General features: G+C 31.1%; 8 protein-coding genes and 1 non-coding gene across 9 annotated transcripts; 7 read left to right on the top strand and 2 right to left on the bottom strand.

Moving 5' to 3' along the window:
- Positions 1-278: 278 nt before the first annotated feature.
- On the top strand, positions 279-2,084 carry DPL1 (sphinganine-1-phosphate aldolase DPL1; the record flags this gene model as incomplete). The annotated part of the gene is made up of 1 exon (XM_064861289.1): positions 279-2,084. The coding sequence occupies one exon, from the start codon at positions 279-281 to the stop codon at positions 2,082-2,084; it is 1,806 nt and encodes a 601-aa protein (XP_064716966.1).
- A 1,208-nt stretch (positions 2,085-3,292) lies between these two features.
- SSD1 (mRNA-binding translational repressor SSD1) lies at positions 3,293-7,291 on the top strand (the record flags this gene model as incomplete). Its single annotated transcript, XM_064861288.1, has 1 exon — positions 3,293-7,291. One exon carries the CDS (start codon positions 3,293-3,295, stop codon positions 7,289-7,291), a length of 3,999 nt encoding a protein of 1,332 aa, XP_064716965.1.
- A 451-nt stretch (positions 7,292-7,742) lies between these two features.
- Positions 7,743-8,930, top strand: BCD1 (Bcd1p; the record flags this gene model as incomplete). Its single annotated transcript, XM_064861287.1, has 1 exon — positions 7,743-8,930. The coding sequence occupies one exon, from the start codon at positions 7,743-7,745 to the stop codon at positions 8,928-8,930; it is 1,188 nt and encodes a 395-aa protein (XP_064716964.1).
- Positions 8,931-9,940: 1,010 nt separating this feature from the next.
- GPM1 (phosphoglycerate mutase GPM1) lies at positions 9,941-10,684 on the bottom strand (the record flags this gene model as incomplete). Its single annotated transcript, XM_064861286.1, has 1 exon — positions 9,941-10,684. One exon carries the CDS (start codon positions 10,682-10,684, stop codon positions 9,941-9,943), a length of 744 nt encoding a protein of 247 aa, XP_064716963.1.
- Positions 10,685-12,392: 1,708 nt separating this feature from the next.
- NNR2 (NADHX dehydratase) lies at positions 12,393-13,457 on the bottom strand (the record flags this gene model as incomplete). The annotated part of the gene is made up of 1 exon (XM_064861285.1): positions 12,393-13,457. The coding sequence occupies one exon, from the start codon at positions 13,455-13,457 to the stop codon at positions 12,393-12,395; it is 1,065 nt and encodes a 354-aa protein (XP_064716962.1).
- Positions 13,458-15,419: 1,962 nt separating this feature from the next.
- On the top strand, positions 15,420-15,490 carry PWA37_004812. Its single transcript has one exon. It is a non-coding gene; the product is annotated as a tRNA-Gly (tRNA).
- A 3,724-nt stretch (positions 15,491-19,214) lies between these two features.
- VSB1 (Vsb1p) lies at positions 19,215-22,757 on the top strand (the record flags this gene model as incomplete). Its single annotated transcript, XM_064861284.1, has 1 exon — positions 19,215-22,757. The coding sequence occupies one exon, from the start codon at positions 19,215-19,217 to the stop codon at positions 22,755-22,757; it is 3,543 nt and encodes a 1,180-aa protein (XP_064716961.1).
- A 476-nt stretch (positions 22,758-23,233) lies between these two features.
- Positions 23,234-24,016, top strand: PWA37_004810 (uncharacterized protein; the record flags this gene model as incomplete). Its single annotated transcript, XM_064861283.1, has 1 exon — positions 23,234-24,016. One exon carries the CDS (start codon positions 23,234-23,236, stop codon positions 24,014-24,016), a length of 783 nt encoding a protein of 260 aa, XP_064716960.1.
- A 632-nt stretch (positions 24,017-24,648) lies between these two features.
- On the top strand, positions 24,649-25,596 carry PWA37_004809 (uncharacterized protein; the record flags this gene model as incomplete). Its single annotated transcript, XM_064861282.1, has 1 exon — positions 24,649-25,596. The coding sequence occupies one exon, from the start codon at positions 24,649-24,651 to the stop codon at positions 25,594-25,596; it is 948 nt and encodes a 315-aa protein (XP_064716959.1).
- Positions 25,597-25,656: the final 60 nt, after the last annotated feature.

The following is a 25,656-nucleotide window of genomic DNA, read 5'->3' as shown; positions in this document are numbered from 1 at the left end:
AGAGAATATAGGAAAATTGAAATTTACCTACCCAAGAGGTAGTAATGTGATCAATTGGCTTTAACTGGTTTTGATAAAAAAAAATACTTGATTTTATTTTGATATAAGATATACATCAGTTTAGTGTCCTAAAGTATTAATTCTATTGTTGGTATTTGCAATCGTTAAAAAAAAGAAAAAAATAAAAATAAAAATAAAAACATTAGAACAAGAAAGAGTAACAAAATTAGTTATATTATATATTAAAAACGAAAATTCTAAAAGTAAGGAATTTAATTATGCGCTTTTATCCCAAATTGGATGAGTGGATAAATATGATTAATGATTATTGTTGGTTTGATAATAACTACAAGTTGGATGTTGATTATCAACAGTTAATTAAAATTGGATATGTATATTTGCATAACCTGGAATATGTGTATGGTTCAATAATTGACTATATCCAAAAGACCCCTTGGTATTTTATTTTACGTGATTATTTGTTTGTACATTTTTGCTACAAGATACTAATTAACATATGCTATGATGTAAAAGCGTATGGTATTTTTGGATCTTTAAAACGTTGTTTCCGTATATCCTTAAAGTATGTGTTTAACTGTCTGTTGTCTTCAGTGTTCATGAGGAATAAAGTGGATCAAGAAATTCAGAAAACAAAGAGAACTATTGAAAAGGAATTGATTCGAAATAATGATCATATAGTAGATTTTATAGAATTACCACCAACAGGTATGTCAATAGATTTGGTTTTGAATGAATTAGAAAAATTAGATACCTCAATTCCACATTCAGATTGGGAAGATGGTAGAGTTTCAGGTGCTGTGTATCATGGTGGTCAAGATTTGATACATTTACAAGCACTTGCGTTTGAAAAATTTTGTGTATCTAATCAATTACATCCAGATGTGTTTCCAGGGCTGCGTAAGATGGAATCTGAAGTGGTATCTATGATTTTAAAAATGTTCAATGCACCTGAAGACACTGGTTGTGGTACGACTACATCTGGTGGTACTGAATCGCTTCTATTAGCATGCTTAAGTGCTAAAATGTATGGTGAAAGATTTCGCGGTATTAAAGAGCCTGAAATGGTGGTTCCAATTACTGCACATGCAGGTTTTAATAAAGCAGCTTATTACTTTGGTATAAAATTACGTCATGTGGACCTAGATCCTATAACATATAAAGTTGATTTAAGGAAAATGGAAAGGATGATTAACCGTAACACAGTGTTATTGGTGGGGTCTGTTCCCAACTTTCCTCATGGTATCGGCGATGATATTGTGGGTATTGGGAATTTGGCCACCAAATATAATATTCCATTACATGTTGACTGTTGTCTTGGATCATTTATTGTTGCGTTTATGGAAAAAGCAGGGTATGGAGAGGATATTGAGCCATTTGATTTCAGGGTTCCAGGTGTAACTTCAATCTCGTGCGATACACATAAGTATGGGTTTGCACCAAAGGGCTCCTCTGTGATTATGTATAGAAATGAGATTTTAAGGATGCAACAATATTATATCGAGTCGGATTGGGTTGGAGGTCTTTATGGTTCGCCTACATTAGCTGGGTCACGTCCTGGTGCATTAGTAGCTGGTTGCTGGGCCACCATGATCAATTTAGGTGAGTCTGGATATATTGAATCATGTAAAGAAATTATTGGAGCAGCAAGGAAATTGAAAGGATATATACAAGACAGATTGCCAGCATTGGAAATCATTGGTGATCCTAAATTCAGTGTGATCTCATTTAAATCTGAAAAAGTAGATGTTTATGAATTGTCAGACAGATTAAACAAGCGTGGTTGGCATTTGAGCACATTACAGAAACCTGCGGCACTACATTTGGCTGTGACTAAGTTAACTGTGAAGTCTATTGATGGATTATGTCAAGATTTAACTGATATTGTATACGAGATGTTGAGTGATCCAAATCATAAGAAGAACATCTCTAATGATGGTACTAGTGCGTTGTACGGTGTTGCCGGTAGTGTCAAGACTACCGGGGTAGTGGATAAATTGATTGTTGGTTTCTTGGACGCTCTTTATAAGTTGAAACCAGAGGAAGAACAGGACTTGAAATTTTGAAAATAATGTTTATAATGACTATTGCTAACGACAAAATATTGGTTATAGTAGGCTACAAAATAAAAAAATAAAAATAAAAAAAAAAAGAAAAGAAAAGAAAAAACCAATAATAGTGCTATTTTAATTACTAAATAATGAATTTATAAAATTGTAGTACATAAAATTGTAGGTATATACAGGAAAAAGCCATACATACCGTTCGTAGGAAGTGACATTATCTGTTTGGGTATAATTGCCCAATTAGGATATTGTCTATCTAAAAATAGTTTTTTTGTTTCTTTTTTCCTTTTTTTTTTTTATTTTTTTTTTTTTGTTGGCTTCTTTGCATTACCCTTTTTAGACATATAGGTACAATAGAAAAATTTCCTGATTAATCTATTCTATTGTGCAACAGCAGGGTGTTAACAGTGGGACAAAAAAAAAAAAGAAAAAAAGAAAATAAGAGAACACGAAAAAAAACAACAGAACTGTGAATGGAACATTGGGATATTTTGGGACAATTTGGAAGGGAAGAAGGGAAAGAAGGAAGGAAGGAAGGAAGGAGGGGGGTGGCAGAAAAAAAAGGAAGAAAGAAAGAGGCGCCGCAAGATTTTGTAGGAAAAGAATACAACAGAAGGAGGCAAAGGTAGAGAGAGATACACCTTAAGGAGCAAACCATATAAGGTATCTTACAAGGGTATGTCACTTTCTATTACCCACTATTTAGATACCAGCAAATAAAAGGCGATTATCGATCCGTTCATCCATCTATATCTGTGTATTCATTCATTCCACAACCAATAATTTTTTAATTAGTCTAGATAGATAAAACAAGACAAGACAAGACAGAACTGCCTGGATTAAAGCAAGCACCACACGATTTCGATAAAGTTGTAATTTGACATTTTATTTTTTGGAGATTCTACCGTTAAAACCGTTTAAAGTTAATCATATATCTTCGTGTTTGCTTATTTATTCATTTATTTACTTATTTATTTATTTTTTTATTTATTCATCTGTTTGTGTGAGACACTTGGCTGGTTATTAGGCTGGTTGTTAAATTTGTTTTAAAATAAAAAAAAAAAATAATATAGATAGGTAGATAGATATTTTTTTGTTTGTGTTCGTGATTATCTGTTAACTATATTATTTCTTTTTGAATAGATTCACTAGGTTGGGCCCATTTTTTTTCGATTACTTACACTCATTCTGTGCTCCTTTACTGCATAATGTCTTCTTCAAATTACCAAGAGATGAATAATAATAATTATAATAGTAATAATATTAATGACAATGATAATGACTCTAATAATCTGTATGTCCCACCAAGAGGCTCTAACAACTCTGACAACCAGCAAAGACGTGTCCCAAAGCATATTCATGTCGCTCATAGAAGAACGCAATCTGAATTGACTAATCTAATGATTGAACAATTAACTTTGCAAAGACAGTTGGAACAAGTTCAACAGCAACAACAGCAACTATTGGCTCAACAACAACAATATGAACAAGCGGCTGGCTATTCAATGCCTACTCCTCCTTTTGTTAATAATTACAACAATTTTAATAATAATAATAATAATAATAATCATAATCATAATCAAGGAAATAGAAGTAGAACACATTCTAGAAATAATTCAGGATATTATCAAGACTATAATAATACGAATTTTAATGTAAATTCAAATAACAATAATAATAATGGTACTCCTACTAATCCTCATAGAAGAACCGGTTCATCATCGAATGTCTATGGACATTCAAGAAGACACTCTTTACAAATTAATGAAGCTAAAAAGGCAGCAGCTACAGAACAAGCTAAAAGAACTGGGATTGACATAAATGTTGAAGATACATCTTTCACATTTTCCAACTTATCAAATGAATATCCGAATAATAACATTGCATCATTGGCATCTCAAGAGCAAAGTAGCTTTAAGTTTCCACCTTCATCTACTGACACAGGTTCACATCGTAGAACTAACTCTAACTCGGTTCCATTCTTCAAATTTCCGCCAAATAACACCAATTATGATACGTCTGGCAATGATGATGATTTTATCCCTTCTTCTTCTACTTATCGTCGTCAAAGGACAAGAAATAACAATAACAATGAGCCATTTTCACCATCTGGAATTAATTCGAATTGGAGAGCACAATCCATTTCTCAAAATCAACAACCAAATTCGAACCAATTTTTGTCACCTCAATTCCAACCTTCGCCATCACAACCCATCCAACAGCAACAATCTTATTCTTATAATCAGTCACCCTATCATGGCCACAGAAAAGCTAATTCAAGAGACTTTAATTCTTTTAGTAGTCTTGAGCCACCAGCAGTCTTCCAACAAGGTCACAGATCACGTCCATCCAACTCGTCTATTCAAAGTTTCCAATCCAATACTACAAATGGTGGTTCTCAAAGAAAATCACTTTTCGCACCTTACTTGCCACAAGCTAATATTCCACAATTAATTCAAGAAGGGAGATTGGTTGCTGGTATTCTTCGTGTTAATAAAAAGAATAGATCTGACGCCTGGGTCTCAACTGATGGTACTTTGGATGCAGATATTTATATCTGTGGATCAAAGGATAGAAATAGAGCTTTGGAAGGTGATTTGGTCGCAGTTGAATTGTTGGTGGTTGATGAGGTTTGGGAATCTAAAAAAGAGAAGGAAGAAAAAAAGAGAAGAAAAGACGCAAGTTTGCAAGAAGATTTTGTTAATTTGAATAGTAATGATGACTATCACAACGATGCTTCAGGAAGTGTCAATGCAACAACAAATATTAGTGGTTCTGCCATATCTTCTAATGCTGCAACCACTAGTGCATCTCTTGTATCATCTACATATGGTGATGATCACATAATTTCTACATCCACCCTTGGTGGTTCGTTGTCAAGAAATGATACTGATAATGACATGATGTCCTCAAATAAAATTGGTTTAAAAAGAAAGGGTTCTTTGAAACAACGTCCAACCCAAAAGAAAAATGATGATGTTGAGGTTGAAGGTCAATCTCTACTATTAGTAGAAGAAGAAGAAATTAATGACCAATTTAAACCTTTATATGCAGGGCACGTTGTTGCTGTTCTAGATCGTATTCCTGGCCAATTGTTTAGTGGGACTTTGGGTTTGTTGAGACCATCCCAAGTAGCTAATAATAAGAATAAGGATGTTGCTAATAATGGCGATTCGGTAGCTAAGGCGCAACAAGCACCCAAAATTGCATGGTTTAAACCTATCGATAAGAAAGTTCCATTGATTGCTATTCCAACTGAATTAGCACCAAAGGATTTTGTTGAAAACGCAGATAAATATGCAGATAAATTATTTGTTGCTTCTATAAAACGTTGGCCAATTACTTCATTACACCCATTTGGTATTTTGGTTTCTGAATTAGGGGCTATTAACGACACAAAAACAGAAATTGATTCTATATTGAGAGATAACAATTTCTTATCTAATGAGTATTTAGATCCAAAGGATCCAAGTCAAGAAAAATCCACTTATCAGCCATTTCCAATCGATGAGGAAAATTGGAATAAGAGAACAAAGTTTGATGAGAGTTTTAATATCATTGGATTTACTGAAAGAGGTACTATTTCAGAGTTTGCATTACATCTCAAATCAAATAATGATGGCACTTTAGAGTTGGGGTGCCATGTTGTTGATGCTACCGAGCAGATCGATGCTAATTCTTCCCTTGACAAGAGAGCAAGAAAGAGATCCACAGGTGTATTTATGCCCCAAAGAGTTGTTAATTTGTTACCTCAGGCTTTGAATGATGGTTTAACTTTTAAGGCAAATAAGGAGAATGCAGCCATTTCGATTGTTTATACATTAGATGTCAAAACTTTGAAAATTAAATCTACATGGATTGGAGAATCTGTTATAACTCCTGGTAGTATTGTTGACATAACCACTGTTGAAAATATCTATAATGGTGTTAAAAATCCTTTCTATTGTAAATTAGAGGAAATAGCTACATGCTTTTATAGAGGTAGAATCAATTCCACTGATGCTAAACTAGCACCAGTCTTATCACTGTTTGAGAGTTTGGATGATGAAAAAGTTAAAGTTGATTTGAATATTTTTGACAGATCCTATTGGAGTATCATATTGAATGAGATTCAAAGGAAAGTGAACTGTACTGTAGCTGAAAGAATATATTCTAAACTTGGTGATAAGGCATTCTTAAGAAGACAAGCTCAACCTATTGTAACTAAAATGTGTACTTTCAAGAAGAAAATTCAAAAATTTGGATATGATGTTGACACTACATCTCCAGACACTATTATTAGATCGATATTGCAAATACCTGATGATGATGTAAGAAAAGGAGTAGAAATACTTTTGTTTAAGACATTATCCAGAGCTAAATATTTTGTTGCTGGAAAAGTCGATCCAGATCAATATGGTCATTTTGCATTAAATTTACCAATCTATACCCACTTTACCCAACCTTTGAGAAGGTACGCAGACCATGTTGTCCATAGACAATTAAAATCTATTATTAATAATACATCATATGATGATGATGTTGGTTCTTTGAAAATTACCGCAGAATATTGTAATTTTAAGAAGGATTGTGCCTATCAGGCTCAGGAACAGGCTGTCCATTTGTTACTTTGTAAGACAATAAATGATATGGGTAATGCAACAGGTCAATTATTTACTATGGCTACAGTATTACAAGTTTATGAGTCTTCATTTGATGTGTTTATCCCTGAATTTGGTATTGAAAAGAGGGTTCATGGTGACCAGTTGCCATTAATCAAGGCAGAATTTGATGGAGAAAAGAAAATACTGGAATTACATTGGCAACGTGGCATAGATAGTGCTACATATATTCCAGAAGATGAAAGGAATCCAAAGTCATATAGGAATTCAATCAAGAATAAATTCAAATCTACTACTGCTGAAATTGCAAATATGGAATTCAGTTCTATTGACAATGGTGATTCTATGATTAGTGATTCTTTAGCAGAAGAACTTTCAAAACTCCAAATTACTACCCCTGTTTTAAGATTACCTGAACGTAGCTCTTCAGAAGAAGATGCATTAGAGGCATTCATTAATACTACTGTTATTAGAAAAGAAAATGACTGTTACATCCAAGAAATTCATGAACTACAACAGGTTCCAATATTATTAAGAGCAGAGATCGGTATGGCCTTACCATGTCTTTCTGTCCGTGCATTAAATCCATTTATTAAGAGAGGTTAGAAATGAATTTACAATTAGATGTTATCAATATTTTTTTGTACATTCTTTTTTTCACGTATTTTACTAAACTTTCTTCCTCATTATCACACTAATCTTCAGTTAACTCATTCTGAGTGTGATAACAACTATTGTTTATGTATCAGGTATTTTGATTCATATTGGTTTATTTCAATTTTTGTTCTGAAGTTTATTTAGCAATATAGCATATAGATGTAAATAGTAAAAAAATATAAAAATATTTCTTTATATGATAGTTTCTTCATTATTTTGGCTTTTTTTCAGTTATGTCATCTCGTGAGATCTTTTAAAGTTCTGAAAATTTTTTGTTATTATCTTAATTTGAAAATAATAAAGAAAGGAGCTAGGTTAATTGGAAAGAAATAAACCACTATTAAAACCTAAGTAGGAACCTCTAGGCAGAAAAATAAACTGAAAAAAGTGGTTGATAGTGATGCCTAAAGATTTATGTGAAATATGTGGTATAAATGAATTTAAATATAAATGCCCTGGCTGTCTGAAGAAGACCTGTTCACTGGAATGTTCTAAATCGCATAAAAAATTGGATTCATGTACTGGGCAGTCTTATGATCCAGTGAAATATGTGTCTAGTGAAACGTTGAAAAATGCAGACGATGAAAAACATGAGAACAACTATTTAGTTCAGAGGGATTTCAACTTTTTAACTAATCTTAAAAGGCAGTTGGAAGTTCAAAAATTAGATGGGATGAAACGGAATAAGAGAACTTTACAAAGTTTCAGAAACAATGGCAATAACAATCAAAGTTCTTTTAAAAGAGCCAAATATGAAGAGGAATGTTCACGAGTAATCAGAAGAGGGGTTAATTGTCTTTTATTGCCAAGGGGAATGTATAGATCTACTTTGAATAAAAGTAGATGGGATAAGAATTCAGACTTATTTGTTTGGTCTATAGAATGGATTGTATGTCCAAGTAATGAGCTTTCATCCGAAACAGACTCTAATCAAGTACCATTTATTCACGTGAGTCACAAGGTTAAGGAGACAGCCAGTTTGATAGAGGGTATGAGTAATGTAGTTTATGAGAGATGTTGTCTAATATACGATATTTCTAAAGATGTGCAAACTATGTCTATTGATGATAATGTTAAGGGGTGTAGAGATAACAAGGTGAGATCAGACATTTTGTTGAAGGCAGGATTAAAGTTTTATACCAAGCAATTTCCTTATAACACAACAAAAATGCAAGATTCAAAAGAGCTTGTTGAATTGGATGCTATTGATAAATGCATTGGTGAGCTCTTTAGGAACAGGACTGTTATTGAATTTCCAACTATTTACATAGCAAAGGCTCCAGAATATTTACCGAAGGGATTTAAGATTGTTGAGGACAATATTGATTTGGTTCCAAAGAAGAAGAGCAGTGATACAAATATAGCTGTTGTCGCTAACAATGATTTAAATAATGTAGCAATTGTGACTAATAATATATTGGAAGATGATGATGATGATAACAATGAAGCTCCTGAAGAGACATCTTTTAGGAAGCACAAGTCTGATATTTCGGAGAAAAATGATGAGAAGGGGTCAGCAGATAGTGGAATTTCACATATTAATAAAGATGATGAAAATGAGGATGATTATGACCCAACAGCGCTGTAAATATTTGCCCGATCATATGTATTTTTATGGCATTTTACAGAAAAGAGTAGTTAATTCAAAGTTTTTGTGGAATTGATATATTCATATTATAAGATATTGCTTTGTACGTTTGATTTTGAAAAAAAGAAGAAGAAAAAGCATATAATTTGTTATAGGTTATAGTATATTGGATACTAATAATGTAATTGTTGATGTTAAGAGATGTAGAATTGTAAATCAGTAGACAAGTACTCTTTTAGGTAATGGTGATGACAAGATTAAGGAGAAGAAATATAAAATTGTGAAATTAATCATATAGTAGAAAATATGCATAGAACTGAGTGATGTTTTTTTTTTCAGCAATTTGAACAATTCATATTCTACAATAGTTTTTCTATTATTATAAATCATCTTTTAGAAATTTATCCAGAATGAATCGAATGGATCTGCTTGATACAGATGTGTATGTTTATAGACTTAGTAACAATAATTAGCGTAGATTTGAATAGATTGAAAGGCTAGATCTTATGAACGTATAGTGTGTATATTAAATTGTGATTCGTTAGTGTTTCTTTTTATTGTTGGTTTTATATAGGGACAAATCAAATCATAATTATTAAATTAGTAGCCATTAAGAAAAAAAAAACGTCAAAGTTTCTCAGCAACTCTGTGACATACAGGTGTCTACAGAAAGAAATCAAGTACCTCGAGAAAAGAATCATTACAAATAAATAGAGAGATGGAAATTGAGTTCCTCATTTTCTTAAAATGTATAGTTATCCTATCTTCATCATGACGTTTATAAAAGTATATTTATTTATATAGTTTAGCGACGAAAACTTATATATAAAAATGAAACATTAAAAACGTACAGCTACGTTAAAAAAAGAAAAGGCAAGAAAAGCCAGAAAAGTTTAAAAAAGAAAAAACTAAATCAAAAATTAAAATAAAACAAAAAAAAGATAAAAGATCTTAACTTCTTTAGAAAGATGTGCAAGACCTTATTATTGCATATTTTATTTTAAATTAACTTATTTCTTACCTTGAGCAGCAACAGCAGCGGCACCAGCAGCAGCAGCTTCTGGGTCTAAGTAGTAAGATGGCTTAGCTGGCTTTAAGTTTTCGTCTAATTCGAAAACTAATGGGATACCAGTTGGGATGTTCAACTTAGCAATGTCAGCATCGGAGATACCTTCTAAGTGCTTAACTAAGGCTCTTAAGGAGTTACCGTGGGCAGCGATCATGACGGTCTTACCAGCTAATAAGTCCTTAGCAATAACATCTTGCCAGTATGGTAATAATCTGTCAATAACTAAAGCTAAAGATTCGGTTTGTGGTAAGACATTTGGATCAACATCCTTGTATCTGGCGTCGTTCTTTTGGGAGAATGGGGAGTCAGCTTCGATAACTGGTGGTGGGACATCGAAGGATCTTCTCCAGGTGGTGAATTTTTCTTCACCGTACTTTTCCAAAGTTTCAGCCTTGTTCTTACCTTGTAAAGCACCGTAGTGTCTTTCGTTTAATCTCCAGGATCTCTTGACTGGGATCCATAAACGGTCAGCTTCAGATAAGGCAATGTTAGCGGTTTGGATGGCTCTGGATAACTTAGAGGTGTATAAAACGTCTGGGAAAACGTTCTTTTCCTTTAATAATTGACCAGCTCTGGCAGCTTCTTTTTCACCGACAGCGGATAATCTAACATCAACCCAACCGGTGAATAAGTTCTTTTCGTTCCATTCGGATTGACCGTGTCTAACTAAAACTAATCTTGGCATTGCTATATATCTGAAGTGTAGTGTGGATTATCTTTCGATATGTGGGATTGGTAGTAGCAAGATGGAAAAGGGAATGACAGAATTAAGAAAGTACATCAGGAAGAAGAAAAGAAAAAGTAAAATACGCAACAAAGAGACATACTAAGCACCACACATGTGATAAGGTGTCGATACTGCACAACGCTTTTTGTCGATTACGCTTTTCAAATAGATATATATATATATATATAGACAGATAGATGTGAATGCATATCGTAAGTGTCAGTGGAGAATACCAACATAATCACTTTGATAAAGAAACTGAAGAACTGTGAAACGATGAAGGCTAGACAAAAGAAAAGACTTTTTTTTTTCTAGTGGAAAGGTGTGTGTTTGATGTCACGAAGGTTTGGTATCGTGAAAGTTTGGTATTATGAATATTTGGTATCATGAAAGTTTTTGGTATCGTGAAGATCTCTTTAAACAAAGCAAAACAAAATAAACAAAGAAGTATTACAGCAAAAAAAAAAAATAAAAATAAAAATAAAAAAAGGAACTCGTTTCAGGAAAATTTCAGTGTTGTTTATTTTGTGTTTTTTAAAAAAATGTTTTGTTTTGTTCTTTTGCATCTGGCCCATTGTATTTTCCACCCAACTAATCTTTTTCCTATTTTCTTTTTTTTTTTCGCTGAAGAAATCAAGAATCCCAAATCAAACATGAATTTTCATCGAAAGAGCAAGGAAAAAATTACTGCCTGTTTGGAGAAACAAAAACTACAAATGTTAGGGTTTCTTCAGGAAACTCTTTTATTTTTTAATTTGGTTGTCAGGGTTTCCTAGTCTTTTCCATTATAAAAAAAGAAAATTCTACAACAGGAAGATGTTATTGAATAATAACAATAACAACAGCAAATCGTAGTATTGTGCAAGGAAAATGATACATTTTACTGACGAATGGAGTTTTTAACCACAATATTTTTTAACACAACACATTCTCTTTTGTATGTTTAAAAATGTTTTGTGCAAAAGTCTTTTCTTGAATCTTGTAGTGAAGTTTTTTTGCTTGAAGTCTACTGTGTAATATAGGGTTTCCTTGTGTTGTGACTGTGTTTTATCGTTTGTGTTGAACTATGTTCTAGAATAAATATATAGGGTTTGGATTACGTTTCTTGAGAATTTAGCACAAACTATAAGATTGTTCCTCCCATTAAAATTGGAAGTAGTGTCTCAGTGTCGTGGTTTTTTCTTCTTCTTTCGCTAATAATAATAATCACAAACAGTCACTTCATATCGTGTCCACATATTCCTTAAAAGGTAAAGATCGTATGTTCCTAAAAATATAGAATAAATAAATAAATAATAAAAAGAAAACAGATATATTTGGTTGTTGTTTTTTGCTGCAAACTTTACGCTGTCAAAAATGTATGGGTTTTATTTTGTTTGTTAAAGGATTATATGTGTGTATGACTCAATGTACCGGAAGCTATAGGTGTATGGGTTAATTGAATAGTTGATACGAAATAAAGAGAAAAGACAAAATATTAAGATTGAGAAGAACATATTAAACACTATAAAATATTAATTAATCACGATAATATATATTTAGTATGATGTCCTTTAAGATCACATATCATTAAGGCTCATATATCATACTGCTTAATTCTACATAGCTTCATCAATGTTTCCTTTTTTTTTTCCCTTTGCCTTTGCTTGTCAGCCTTAGAATATGTTTAGCCAAAGATTTTATCATAGACTTCACCAACACGATCGTTCAAGTCTGTGGTTTGCATAGCACGTTTCTTGGCCGCAAAGGCTAGTCTGGAACACTCTCTCGTTACACAACACCCACCATAGCAACTTAACATTGCATAGTCAATCCATTCCAGACCATCGCTTTCATCTTTGACGTTCTTAGTTTCGTTTGTAATATTGAAATCATACATCGCACGACTGAAGGCAAGTAAAGCAGCAATTGCACCTGTCAACGTGTCACCTTGTCCACCAACTCTTTTATATGAACCAATTTGTTCGTTAATTAATATATTGCCATTGCATCCAAATATCTTATCTTGATGCCCCTTCTCAACAACAATACATTTTAATCGTTTGGCAATTTCTAATCCTTGTAGCTTGTTTTCCTTCTTTTCACGATGACATTTATCTTCTCCTATTAATGAATCATACAATCTCTTAAACTCTACTACATTCGGTGTCAGGATGATTCTGCCATCAGGGAACCTCGTTAATAATTCCTGCACCTCCTTATTTTTGCTTAACAAGAATAAACCATCTGCATCTAGTATAATGGGAATGTTACCACCAAGCTCTTCCAAAATATATTTGATGATATCCTTAATAGTACTAAACATCATTTCGTCACGACCTAAACCAGGCCCGATGACAATAACATGGATGTTGCGCAACAGGGTTTTAATTTTCACAAGATTGATGTCTTTTATGTTTCCCTTGTTTGTAATTACATCACTGTTATCATTTTGATGATATCTTTCAAAAGTATTAGAGTCTAATAAATAAGGGTGTACCATTAAATTTGGTGTATACGATTTTATTACAGTTGCAGCACTTTGTTCACAAATGACATGTGTCAAATCGCATCCCATTAAAGCAGTAGCATTGGCGCTGAAATACGGTGCTCCCGTATAGTCCTCACAGCCACCAATGATGCAGACCCGACCACCAGCTTGTCCCTTATAAAAGCGTGATAATAATGGGGGGATACATTTGTCTTTGATTGTTTTGATTAGTTCTTTGTGTGATAAATTTCCCAGGCTCATCTATTAGATAGAGAAAAAAAATTCTTTGCATATATATCTATAAATTAAACGAATACAAATGTATTAGTCTCTTAATCTGTCCTTTATATTTCTAAAGTGTCATCAGCAAAAATCAATCATTTTTAATTTATCAAATATATAGTTTACTAATTGATTCTTGGCACTATGTTTACTAATTTGCTTGCCTTTATATTGGTAATTGTTCTCTTCTAGGGAGGGGAAGTAACGTCTTTTAGATGTAGAGATCAAATAACTTTAAGGAGGAGTGGAGAAGGGGAAAAAAAGAGAAGACGGGGAGGTACGGAATCTTTAAAAAAAAGAAGAAAAAGTTAAAGGAAAAAGTTTTTTTGGTTTTATAGAGGAAGTTGTTTTACTGAAACTGAAACTCCAACGATCTAAAGTGTTCTTTTTAAGAATTAGGTGGTCATTGACTTTGAAGCTCATGTTTATAAAAATTCTGTGTCACTTTAAGTTTTTAAAAGCGAATACAAGCGAATACAAAAGAAATTTTTCAGGATGTTATATATTAGTAAAAATTACTGGAAGATGAAAAGTGAAGCCGAAGATTTAATCATTTTGCACCATTTATAATAGAGTAAAGAGTTTAAGTAGATTTGTATAGTGATTTTCTTATGATATGATTCATTTGGTGTATAAAGAAGCTTCCCTTCAAGTTTAACAACTTACCTTCTTCAAGCTTTGTTGTTATTTTTGCTTTTTATTGTACTTACCTTGTATATAATTCAAGTATAACATGTTTGTTTTTTAGCAGGTTACTTGTAGTTTCATACAGTATCATAGACAGATAATGCTTTGAGGTTTCAAAATTGTGGGAAATATCTAGTAAATTTTTTTTTTGGGATTGTAAATACTGATGAATTCGAGGAAGAGACTTATATATGTTTCATAAAGGTTGGCACCAAATGCAATTAAGTTTTTATTCAACTTATACTACAATTCAGGTATATTATGAAATCCCTCGAGGAATTATTTTAATCCTAAATTGGTCACATATATTTTTCCAATGGATATACATTATCATATGGAAGCTTCTTTCTGACAATCTCTTTTTTATAAATACTTTTTGTTGAAATATGATTAGAGTTATGTTTAATAATCTAAACTCACCGTACTAAGTGATTAAAAGTTACGAAAATTGATATTAAAGAAGATTCGAAGATAAAATGAGTATACTGTATAATATCGTATCTTGTATGTTAGTTATGTAGAAAGAAGAAGACCGAGAAATACAATAACAATTTATAGTACCACTAACTTCCTACTATAAATAACAATAAAACTTATAATACCACCAATATCCTATTGTAAGTTACATTATCTTATTATATTAATCTAAAATGAACTCTACTAGACTTTTTGATTTCGAAACCTTGCGTCAACACTTTTGGTTGAATATTTTAGAATATTTATAAATAATTTAGAATTACTAAAACGGTCTTATATATTGAGCGGCTTTAACGAGCTAATATATTTATTCGAAGTTACTTGGCTTGTTACTTGCTTGTTGTTCTCTTTTGTTATACATAATATATAAGTTATTTACGAGAAACGGTTATGGAAGATAATCATTTATCTCCAGAAAATATTGTACTTTTATATGTTTCTGGAGCTCGATCAATTATTCAGATTTGTACATTAACAAGCTTGGTGCTCCAAACCCTAAAATTTATTACATTAATTTAGATGCACTAGTGGATTACAACTGCACCCCAATTCTCTAATCATGGTGATTAGTAATACACGTGGGACTTATTAAAACAATAGGTAAATTCTAGATTTGCCAAAATCTTATGTAATCTAATCTTTTTATTATGCAGCATCTAATGTTGTAGCGCGTGTATGGCTTATTAAGACAATAATTAGTTCTAGATTCATTCAGGATCTTATGTAATTTTGATGGTTATAAGTATTCTATTCCACAGCATAGTCAATGATGAAAAGGCGCAAGTGGTTTAGTGGTAAAATCCAACGTTGCCATCGTTGGGCCCCCGGTTCGATTCCGGGCTTGCGCATTCTTTTTTATTACGAGGCATTTAATTTTTGATTTTGTAATAACCCTGAGGTTATGTGTTTCTGATAATAGTAATTCTTGTTGAAATCTCAATAATATTTCACTTGGATAAATATAAGATATAGACTCTTTCTATATCTCTAGATGTAATATTTCTATATATCTATATATATATATCTCTAATCCAAGATAACCTAATAGTATACACTTATACACTATATATCTAAACTTATGTAATCCTTGGTTCCTTGTACCTTATTCTCGTTCGTTCTTGTTCGTTCTTGGTTGCTCTCTTGTGCTTATGTTGGTTACTCCTGTTTTTATCTATGTTTGTAAAATTTGCAAAAAGGAAAGTTTAGAAAAATGAGGGTTGACAATACTTTTTTAAACAAAACCCTAAACAGTAATATCAGGGATATTACAGATTTTAGATGAAATGGATATTGTATTGATACTATTGTAGATAATCCTGCACATCATTTAATGCATAATAATTTGTTTGCTTTTTAAGTGTATAAGCTTTATGATTATTTTTATCTATAAGTTTATTTATTTAGACTATATCTTATATACAGCATAGTTTTTTTATTATATAGCAAGGACGGAAACCAAAAATTATTGACCGTATATTATATTTTAGAGGGGTACTTCTCTATTAGAATGTCTTTGTTTACTACATATATGGTCATTACAGAGATATTATAAATCGGAAAAATTCATTAGGTTCGCATGTCATATGGAGGGATATTAAATAATTGAAAATGATTGACTTTAAGATATACACTATATTAAAATATAGAAAAAAATAAGTTGCACACGGGTTTATTTTGAAACTTCTAGTATTATAAATTGAGAAGATTGTGTGGTACACTAATCATTATATCATTTAATATTTATAATAGGAAAAAGATATATACGATATGTGGAAGTTTTTTCTTTTGTTATGTAAAAACAGCGTTTAATTCTTTTAGGAGTAGTCATTTATTTTCAATAGAATCATATCTAGATAAACTGATGAATATGAAGTTATTTTGGATGTAGATTACTAGTGAAATGTGCTCGTGTTGGGAGTTTGTTTGAAGTAAACTATATTAGGATATTTATATGTCATATAAAATATTAGTTATATATGCATATCTAATAAGGATAACTATAAAGGGAAAAAAAAAAAAAGAAGAAGAAAATGTTTATTTTTTAACTATTATTAGAGATTTCTTTTATTTTTATCATTTTTTACCTAAGTTTTCTTTTTCAGATCTTTCAAAAATATTCAATTTTATTATATTTTTAAATTAACTTTTATAAAATCTCTTATCCACACAATTACCCAAAGATGCATATAAATAAACAATACATTTTGGTACAAAATTATGGATTATATTAAAAAATATTGAAAAAATATTTATAAAAAACTGGAACAATATCTGAAGATGAACCAATAGATATTTTCAAAAACAACGCTTCTAAAACTTATAAAAATAAACATAGTAATTAAGAAATAAATGATAACAACCTTTTTGACCCAAATATAAATTCGTATATTAGGACAAGGAAAAGATAATAATCAACAAAAATTTACAATATGTTTCTAAACACTTTATATTACTACATTTAGTTTTTTTAAATATTCATTTTTATACATCATGTACTAAAGATTGAAGAATTTCATCTATAATAGACATATTATAAACTTTATCACTTAATAGTATTTACAAATATCTATAACATCTAAGGTATACCTTCTTATAATGATTAGTTACATACACACAAGAAAAAAACTCAAACGAAAAAACCAATAGCTAGTATTATTAATTACTATGTAAAATCTTCGTAATTCCTGATCTTACTTATGAGGAAGTGTTTTTACCCTTGCAACTCTTTAGATTTTATCTTAAATTTTTTATGTATTCTTTTTTATATCTCCCATATAAGGAAAGTAAACTAATAAGAGGAATTTAAAAGTATACTTTTTACAATCAAATATATATACGTGATATCTTACAACAGCTTTCAAACTGCACAAGAGATATACAATCTTTATCTTTTTTTGTCGCTACTATATATAAGCACTTAACTGTTTAATGTCTATTTTCCTCACATAATTACTGTTTTATTAGATGCAATTCCTCTTACACTAATTTTCTGATATGTTAGTTTGTTCGTATCTAATTAATTATCTAGTTTTAAAAGAGGAAGCAGCTTCTATTTTTTCTCTCTAAAAGAAATGTACTAACAAACCTAACTATGTACTCTTAACAAGTAAATATATATACATGTATAAGTCATCTTCGAGTCTCATAATACCTCACATTTTTTCTAATTTCTTCACGAAAGAAATGTAAAACTAGGACTCAGGTTTAAAATCACATTAAACCCTAAATATTATTTTAAACCGTACAAAGTGAGAAATATCCATGTGTTTTCTTTTTTTTTTTGAAAGTAAAAAAAAATCATATATATATATACATGTATGTGCGTGTGTGTTCTTGGACGCTTCTCTGTTTAGACAGTGAAACAATGTATGCAACTTCACATTAATGTTCAATCTTCAATCTTGGCCACACTTTTTTTCTTAATATCTTTCTCTTTCTTGTTTTCTCCCTTTCAAGAGGAACCAATGACCTTCCAAGTTTTTAAAAGAAGAAGATGATATTATTTGCGTCTTTTTAATCGAACAATTCTTCTCAAATTTGTTTCCTTATTTTGTACAAATAAGGACCAAGTTTTGAGGTTTTAATGGAGAAGACGGTTCCTGCGCAAGCTTCTATAATCTTGTTACAAATTTTTTCAAATAAATTTCAAGGACGTCATATTAGAAAATTCTGATTCTTTTTAAATGAACTGACAAATATCAATATATTTACTTCAATTCCACCTCCCCTTCTTTCCTTTCCTTTCCTTTTTCCTTTTTTGAATATCTGGTATATATTATTTATTTGTCTTTTGGAATGGTCACTATAATTTTTTTTTAGAAATGTTGTAGGAATATAGAAAGCACAACTCTTAACTTATCCTTTATTAAAAATCTTGCATATTCGAAGAAAATAGTAGCACTGAGAATAGTCAAGGTGAAAGAGAGGTAGTCAAAATTAGAAATAAACTGAGTCCTCTGTTAAGAGTTATATTTAAATATTTCCTTCTACTTTCCCGCTTTTTTTTTCTTGACTTCTCCTAATATAATAGTAACAATGTTAGTAGTATCATAATCTTAGTATTCCTTTCATGTTTTCCCTCTATGACTCTTTTTTTTTCTATTCTGTTTTGACTTCGTGGATGGCTAAAAAAATCTTTGATGTATTTTTTTTTTTCAATTCCGATGTCCTTCCGATTCATATATTCTAACATTAATAGTAGCAATAGTATTACTACTACTGTTACCACTAATAAAATAAACAACTTATGAATTATTAACAAAATGACAAGATAAGAAAAACACAATATATTATATTTGTACATCTATATTTATGTAGTCGTATATCTATTTACTTCTCTCTTGTCATTGGTATATTTGTAACATCCCTGCTTTGTATAAAGATAAAGTAAATACTCAAAAAGATTATTGCTTCCTAGTTTATATTTTTTTTATTTACATTTGTGTTTATTCATTTATTAATTATATCAAATTCTGACAACAACTAGACATTAAGAATATAAAATTAGAGTATATTATAATACAAAAGTCACACACATAAACACCTACGGTATTAGAAATAAATAGTGTGACGATGACTCATAATCAATTTATAGGAAGAAGGAAAAGACAATCAATTGCGTCTATACCGCATTCCATTTCTGTGTCTTTAGGATTACAAGAGCCCCTGAATAATTCTTTTGCACTAGGTAGTACTGCAGGAGGAGATAGTGGTATTGGAGGTAATAATGGTAATAGCAACAGTATTCCTGCTTCAAACAATCAATACAATCCATTGCAAACAAACTATTTTGGCAGATCTTATGTTAGTGGACTTCTATCCAATTCTCCTGCATTTAGACGATTAAGCAGAAATGATTTTAACTTTGCCAGTAACAGCAGCTATTTACCATTAAATAATCCAAATAACTATATTAGACCAATTCATCAATCACAAAAATTACATAGGCAAACTGCAGAGATTAGTGAAGATTTAAGTGAATCTTATCATGATTATAATAATAACAATAATATTAATAATAATAACACCAAGAATAAGGATAATAATAACAATAACACCAACGATTATAATAATTATAAAATAGATGAATATATTGATCTTGTTGAAACTAACAAAAGAAGAACGGCTGCTATTGACAATGTAGACATAATTGATACTTTCATAGGAAATAATATGGATGGTTTAGATACCAATATCAATGATATTACCACTAATGCTACTATTGGTTTAGAAGATACTCCTCAACCATATCTAACTCCCATTTCATCTACTGTCTCTGGAAATGAGTCGATAACAACACAACTATTAGTACCTACTGAATCGTACAGATCTTATGGTTCCCACATCCAATCACATCACAATATAGATATTGAAACAGGTAGTTCTATATTAGAAACAAATCTTTCACCTTATCAGAAATTATCGTCTTTGTCATATGACATCATTAACTATCTACCTGCTTGTACATTAGGTTTACTTTTGACTATCTTAGATGCTCTATCATATGGTATGATTATATTCCCTATTACTGAACCTTTATTCTCTCAACTTGGTGCAACTGGGATATCGATGTTCTATATATCAACAATAATCTGTCAAACTATATTATCCGGAGGATGGTCTAGTTTTCCATGTGGTATCGGTAGTGAAATGATTGAAATTACTCCATTTTTTCATACTATGGCTTTCACTATTATGAACACTTTAGGCCAGGATAAACCAGAAGAAGTTATAACCACCACAATATTTTGTTATGTCATCAGTGCCATGATCACTGGGCTAACATTCTTGCTATTAGGAAAATTGAAATTAGGAAAGATTGTCGGCTTTTTTCCTCGCCATATATTGATTGGTTGTATCGGTGGTGTTGGCTATTTCCTATTGATCACTGGTATAGAAGTATGTACAAGAGCCAAGAAATTTGAATATTCTATCCCATTTTTATCAGATCTTTTTATGGACACAGAAACTCTTTGGAAATGGTTATTACCTACAATATTAACTATCATTTTAATCCTCACACAAAACCATTTCCAAAATTCACTGGTTTTACCATCTTTTTATATTTTAACTTTGTTATTATTCCATTTTATAGTGGCCCTAATTCCAAGTCTTTCATTAACTCAACTACGTAATTCAGGTTGGATTTTCCCAATGGCTGCAGCAGATTCTAAATGGTATGATCATTATAAATATTTTAATTTCAAAAATGTTCATTGGTTGTTAGTGTTAAAACAAGTTCCTACTATGCTGGCATTAACTTTTTTTGGTATATTACATGTCCCGATCAATGTTCCTGCATTAGCCATGTCTTTACAAATGGATAAATATGATGTTGATAGAGAATTGATTGCACATGGTTGGTCTAACTTAATTAGTGGTCTATGTGGATCCATTCAAAATTATTTAGTTTATACAAACAGTGTTCTGTTCATACGAGCAGGTGCAGATTCTGCTTTAGCTGGTTATGTACTTATTGTTTTCACCATTATTGTGATGCTGATTGGACCGGTCATTATCTCTTTAATACCGATTTGTATCGTTGGATCATTAATCTTTCTTTTAGGATACGAATTGTTAGTCGAGGCTTTAATTGATACATGGGGTAAATTAACAACTTTTGAATACCTTACTGTGATAATCATTGTTTTAACCATGGGTATATTTGATTTTGTTCTTGGTATAATAATAGGTATTTTGATTGCATGTTTCAAATTTTTGATTGATAGTAGTAAATTGCAGACAATAAATGGCGAATTTAATGGCACTATAGCCAAGAGTACTGTTTATAGAGATCCAATTCAAACCAAGTTTTTAAATGGTATCGGCGAACAAATTTATGTATTGAAATTACAAAACCTTTTATTTTTTGGTACAATTATTTCGATTGAGGAGAAAGTTGATAAATTATTGGAAATTAGTGACAAAGATTCATCGAAACGCAGAATTAAATATTTGATTCTTGACTTTAAAAATATAAATGCGGATAACATCGACTATTCTGCAGCAGAAGGATTTAATAGAATCAAACGATTTACACAAACTAAAAAAATTCAATTAATCATATCATCTATCCGTGAAAGAGACCACATATATAATGCATTTAATAATGTCGGATTATTGGATGATGTTGAATTGTTTAATGATTTAAATAGTGCTTTAGAATGGTGTGAAAATGAATTTTTGTATCGATATAAGGAAATTAGAGACAAAGCTAAAAGGAGATTAATAAAATTGAATAACAGTAATATTGTTAATAACCGTGATAATAGTGTTACTCATAAGACATTTGAAAACAGCAGTGGTGCAAATAATAATAGACTCTCCACAATTCAATCTTCTGATAGTAATAATCCTACAGTTGTTGTAACTGATCATACAAATAATCCCAATGATATTAGTGATACTGGTAAAGGAAACAGTACTATTGCAAAATATGGGACTGCTATTATCAAGAAAAATATAGGTCAAAATGGTATTAATACAAAATATTCATTCATGTCAATGCCAATCAACACTCCTCGAAACCATCAAATATTTTCAGTGGCACAGAACATTTTCAAAACAGATGAACAAACAGCTAAAACAATAAGAAATCAACTAAAATCTGAAGATCCTATTGTCCTCTTACTATTATTAGCATTAAAACCTTATAGATCAAGGATAGCATCGCCAGAGAAAAAAATAAGAGATCAAGAGATATCATTATGGAGTAGGTTATCTCCATATTTCAAAAAAGGAGTTATTGAAAATGGGTCCATTCTTCAACATGATAATAACATTTTTTTTGTTGTGGAAACAGGCGTTTTGAAGGCGTTATTCAATCTACCACAAGGCACTGTTTATGAAACAATGTCAAACAAGACCTGCTACGGTAAGATGATGATTCAATTTAATAATGTTTTAGATACAACAGAAAACAAGAGTGAAGCCAATAAGGGGAATTTAATTATTAAAGCAGAGACAGATGCTGTATTATGGGTTATTGATAAAGAATCATTGCAAACAATGAGGGAGAAAGAACCCGATCTGTTTATTGAATTGACATTATTGGTAATGTCCATTAAAGATAAAAGATTCAAAGATCTTTTAGGACATGCTTTAGTAAGCTCCTAAGAAACAAAAATACTAGTTATACTCCTAAGCAAAAGCTATCACCTCGTTACCTACTCATTTTTGCCAATAGATTATATCTTTATGTATCTAAAATCACACGTCTCATTTTTAACTAGTCACTCCACCTGTTAATCCATCTCTTCATTCATTCACACTGAAGAAAAAGTGAAAAAAAATTTTTGACAGAAAAATGAATTTAAGTAAAAGAAAAATTTCAAGATTCCAGAAACAGTTTATTGATGGAAATGAGAAACAAGCAGGCATACCCAAACACAAGTGCAATTTAATAAACATTGAAGTAATACATAACTGCTAGATCTCATGCTTCTTCTTTTTCTTTTTTTGGAAAGGCCTTTCGTGCGCCTGTATCAATAGGTACTTCTATAGGTTTGCCTACACACACAGCTGTATCTATATCCGTCCATAAATTTCATATACATAAATATACACTAAACAAATTATATTATTAATTAAACATGTCTTATTCAACAAATTCAAGTATTACTGATATCGACTTCGATGATGTATCATCCTTCTCATCAATTGATTCCTATAAACCTGAACCATTTACTGGTGATTTACATAGCAATGGTAATATGGATACAACGTTGATAAAGAATGATACTATAATTAGACATGACACAAGAACTACAGTTGGTAGTGCTATCACAAATAATACGACAACCACTGCAACAACTAATGCAACAACTAATGCAACGACAGCTGCAACAGCTACTACACCTTTGAACCAAGAGAAGTCTCAAAAGTTAAATTCAAAGAATAGTTTAAATACACTAGGAAAGCAAAGTTCATATTTTATAGAAAGAGCAGTGACAAATAACGCTTTAGGAGACAATGTAGAAACTGTTGAATCCCTTGCCGCAAAGGGGTTAGATGGATCTCAAAAAATTGTTCCAGATATTAATAATCCACTAACTATGACAAAAACAGCAGAATTTCCTGAAGAATATACAATCGAAACAGATACGGGATTAGTCAAAATGAAAACTATTGAAACTTTAAGGAGACAAACGTCAAGGATTTCCACACAGAGATCTCTGAAAAGTAGAACTGAATCGATGAAGAGTAATAAGAGTAGCAAATCCTTCGCTAGCAGTCTTGTGGATAATCCCGATGACGGTCACTTGACTGCAGCGAAATTGAATAGAGCTGTAGAAAGGAACCGTAAAGAATTGGAAAAAATGAAGAAACGTAAAGAACAAAAGGGTATTAAAGGATTTTTCTCAAAGATATTTTGATAAAAATATTCTAAAATATGAGCTGTTGTAGATAATTTTTCCTCAAGTTTTTGATTTTTCCTTTGTATTTATTTGTTTAGTTGTTTTTTGTATCTTCCCCACTCCACTCCTATCCAACATCATCAACCATTTCTACATATAAAACACATATACGAGTGGTTGACATATAACATTATCACCAACCGAGTTCTTCCATTTAAAAAAGCTTCAGTCAGCAGGTCAAACTGAAGCTCTCGACGTCGTTGCTTTTATTTTTGTTGGCTTTGTGCTTTATTTGTCCTCCGCGAAGTTTACTAGCCCTCCTGAAGCAAAAAAAAATAGAAAATGCGGAGATTCCACGAAAGCTAAAGGGGAAGCAAGTAGATCGAATAATGATAAATATACATGAAAAATAGGTAACAAAAGAAGTACTGAGGTGAGCAGTCTCTGGAACAGCATCAGTATATCAGTAAATTTAAGACTAAACAAAAAAAGGAGAAAGAACACTGTTAAAATTAAATAGTATCACTATAACAAAAGAAATTCTAAAAAGCTGAAAAAAAAAACAGGTTGACAACCGTTAATCTTTATGACAAGTTGAAGTCGTTATAATAGTTATAATAGTTATAATAGTTATAATATACATATATAATATGTGCATTTTGTTAGCTACAACAGAACATCCACATTTTAAACTCATATTGATCTCTAATAGAGATGAATTTTTTGAAAGAAAGACCCATGACACATGTTGGCACAATGGTGATTATATACTATCACCATATGATATGACTACTGCGTTATATAATAGCGAAAAAGACATATATGGAACATGGGTTGGAATAAATAGAAATGGCAAGATATCTGCTGTATTGAATCTAAGATTTACTGGGAAAAACCAAATTTTTTCTAAAAATTCTCACAAGATAATGTCAAGAGGTATGATCCCTTTTAAATATTTAACACAGAAGCCAATTAATGAAGATTTATTTGTAAATTGGGAAAATTATGAAAGGTTCCAACAATGTTATCCATTTTTAGATAAATCTGGTGATTTTAATTTCTTTTATGGTGATATAAAAAAAAATGAGTATAGAGTAATTGATTCATTAGGTGAAACTTTTCATGTACTTGATAAAGAGAATGGCTATAATATGGTTTTATCAAATGATATATATAAACCATATAAGGAGAACGATATAATGGAATGGTCTAAAATTAAACTAGGGAAATTAAAATTAAAAGAATTAATAGAACAAACTTCTAATTGTAATGATGTGGAAAAAATCTTTCAAAAATGCTTCCAAATTGCTTCATTTTGTTCAATTAACAATCAAAATGAAACCATCATTAAGGATCCTATGATTACCACGGAATCTATATTCGTACCACCTTTAAAATGCTTGCCTAAACAAGACGTAGGGCTAACTATGAGTGGAGGTCTTTATTATGGTACTAGATCTCAACTTGTCACTCTAGTTAATAAAGATGGAACAGTAGTCCATGTATCGGAAAGAGTCTTACATATTCATGATTCTGACATCAATTCATACAATCAATATAACCCAATTAAAACAAATACATTCAGTTTTAATTTATGATCATCTATATTATATATTTCTATATGTACTTCCGTTTACATATATCTAGTATCAATATTC

This window comes from Arxiozyma heterogenica (assembly GCF_036370985.1).
Source record: "Arxiozyma heterogenica strain weizmannii chromosome Unknown scaffold_7, whole genome shotgun sequence".
Lineage (NCBI taxonomy): Eukaryota > Fungi > Ascomycota > Saccharomycetes > Saccharomycetales > Saccharomycetaceae > Arxiozyma > Arxiozyma heterogenica.
Note: the sequence above shows the minus strand (reverse complement) of the source record. Positions and strands in the feature narration are given on the sequence as shown.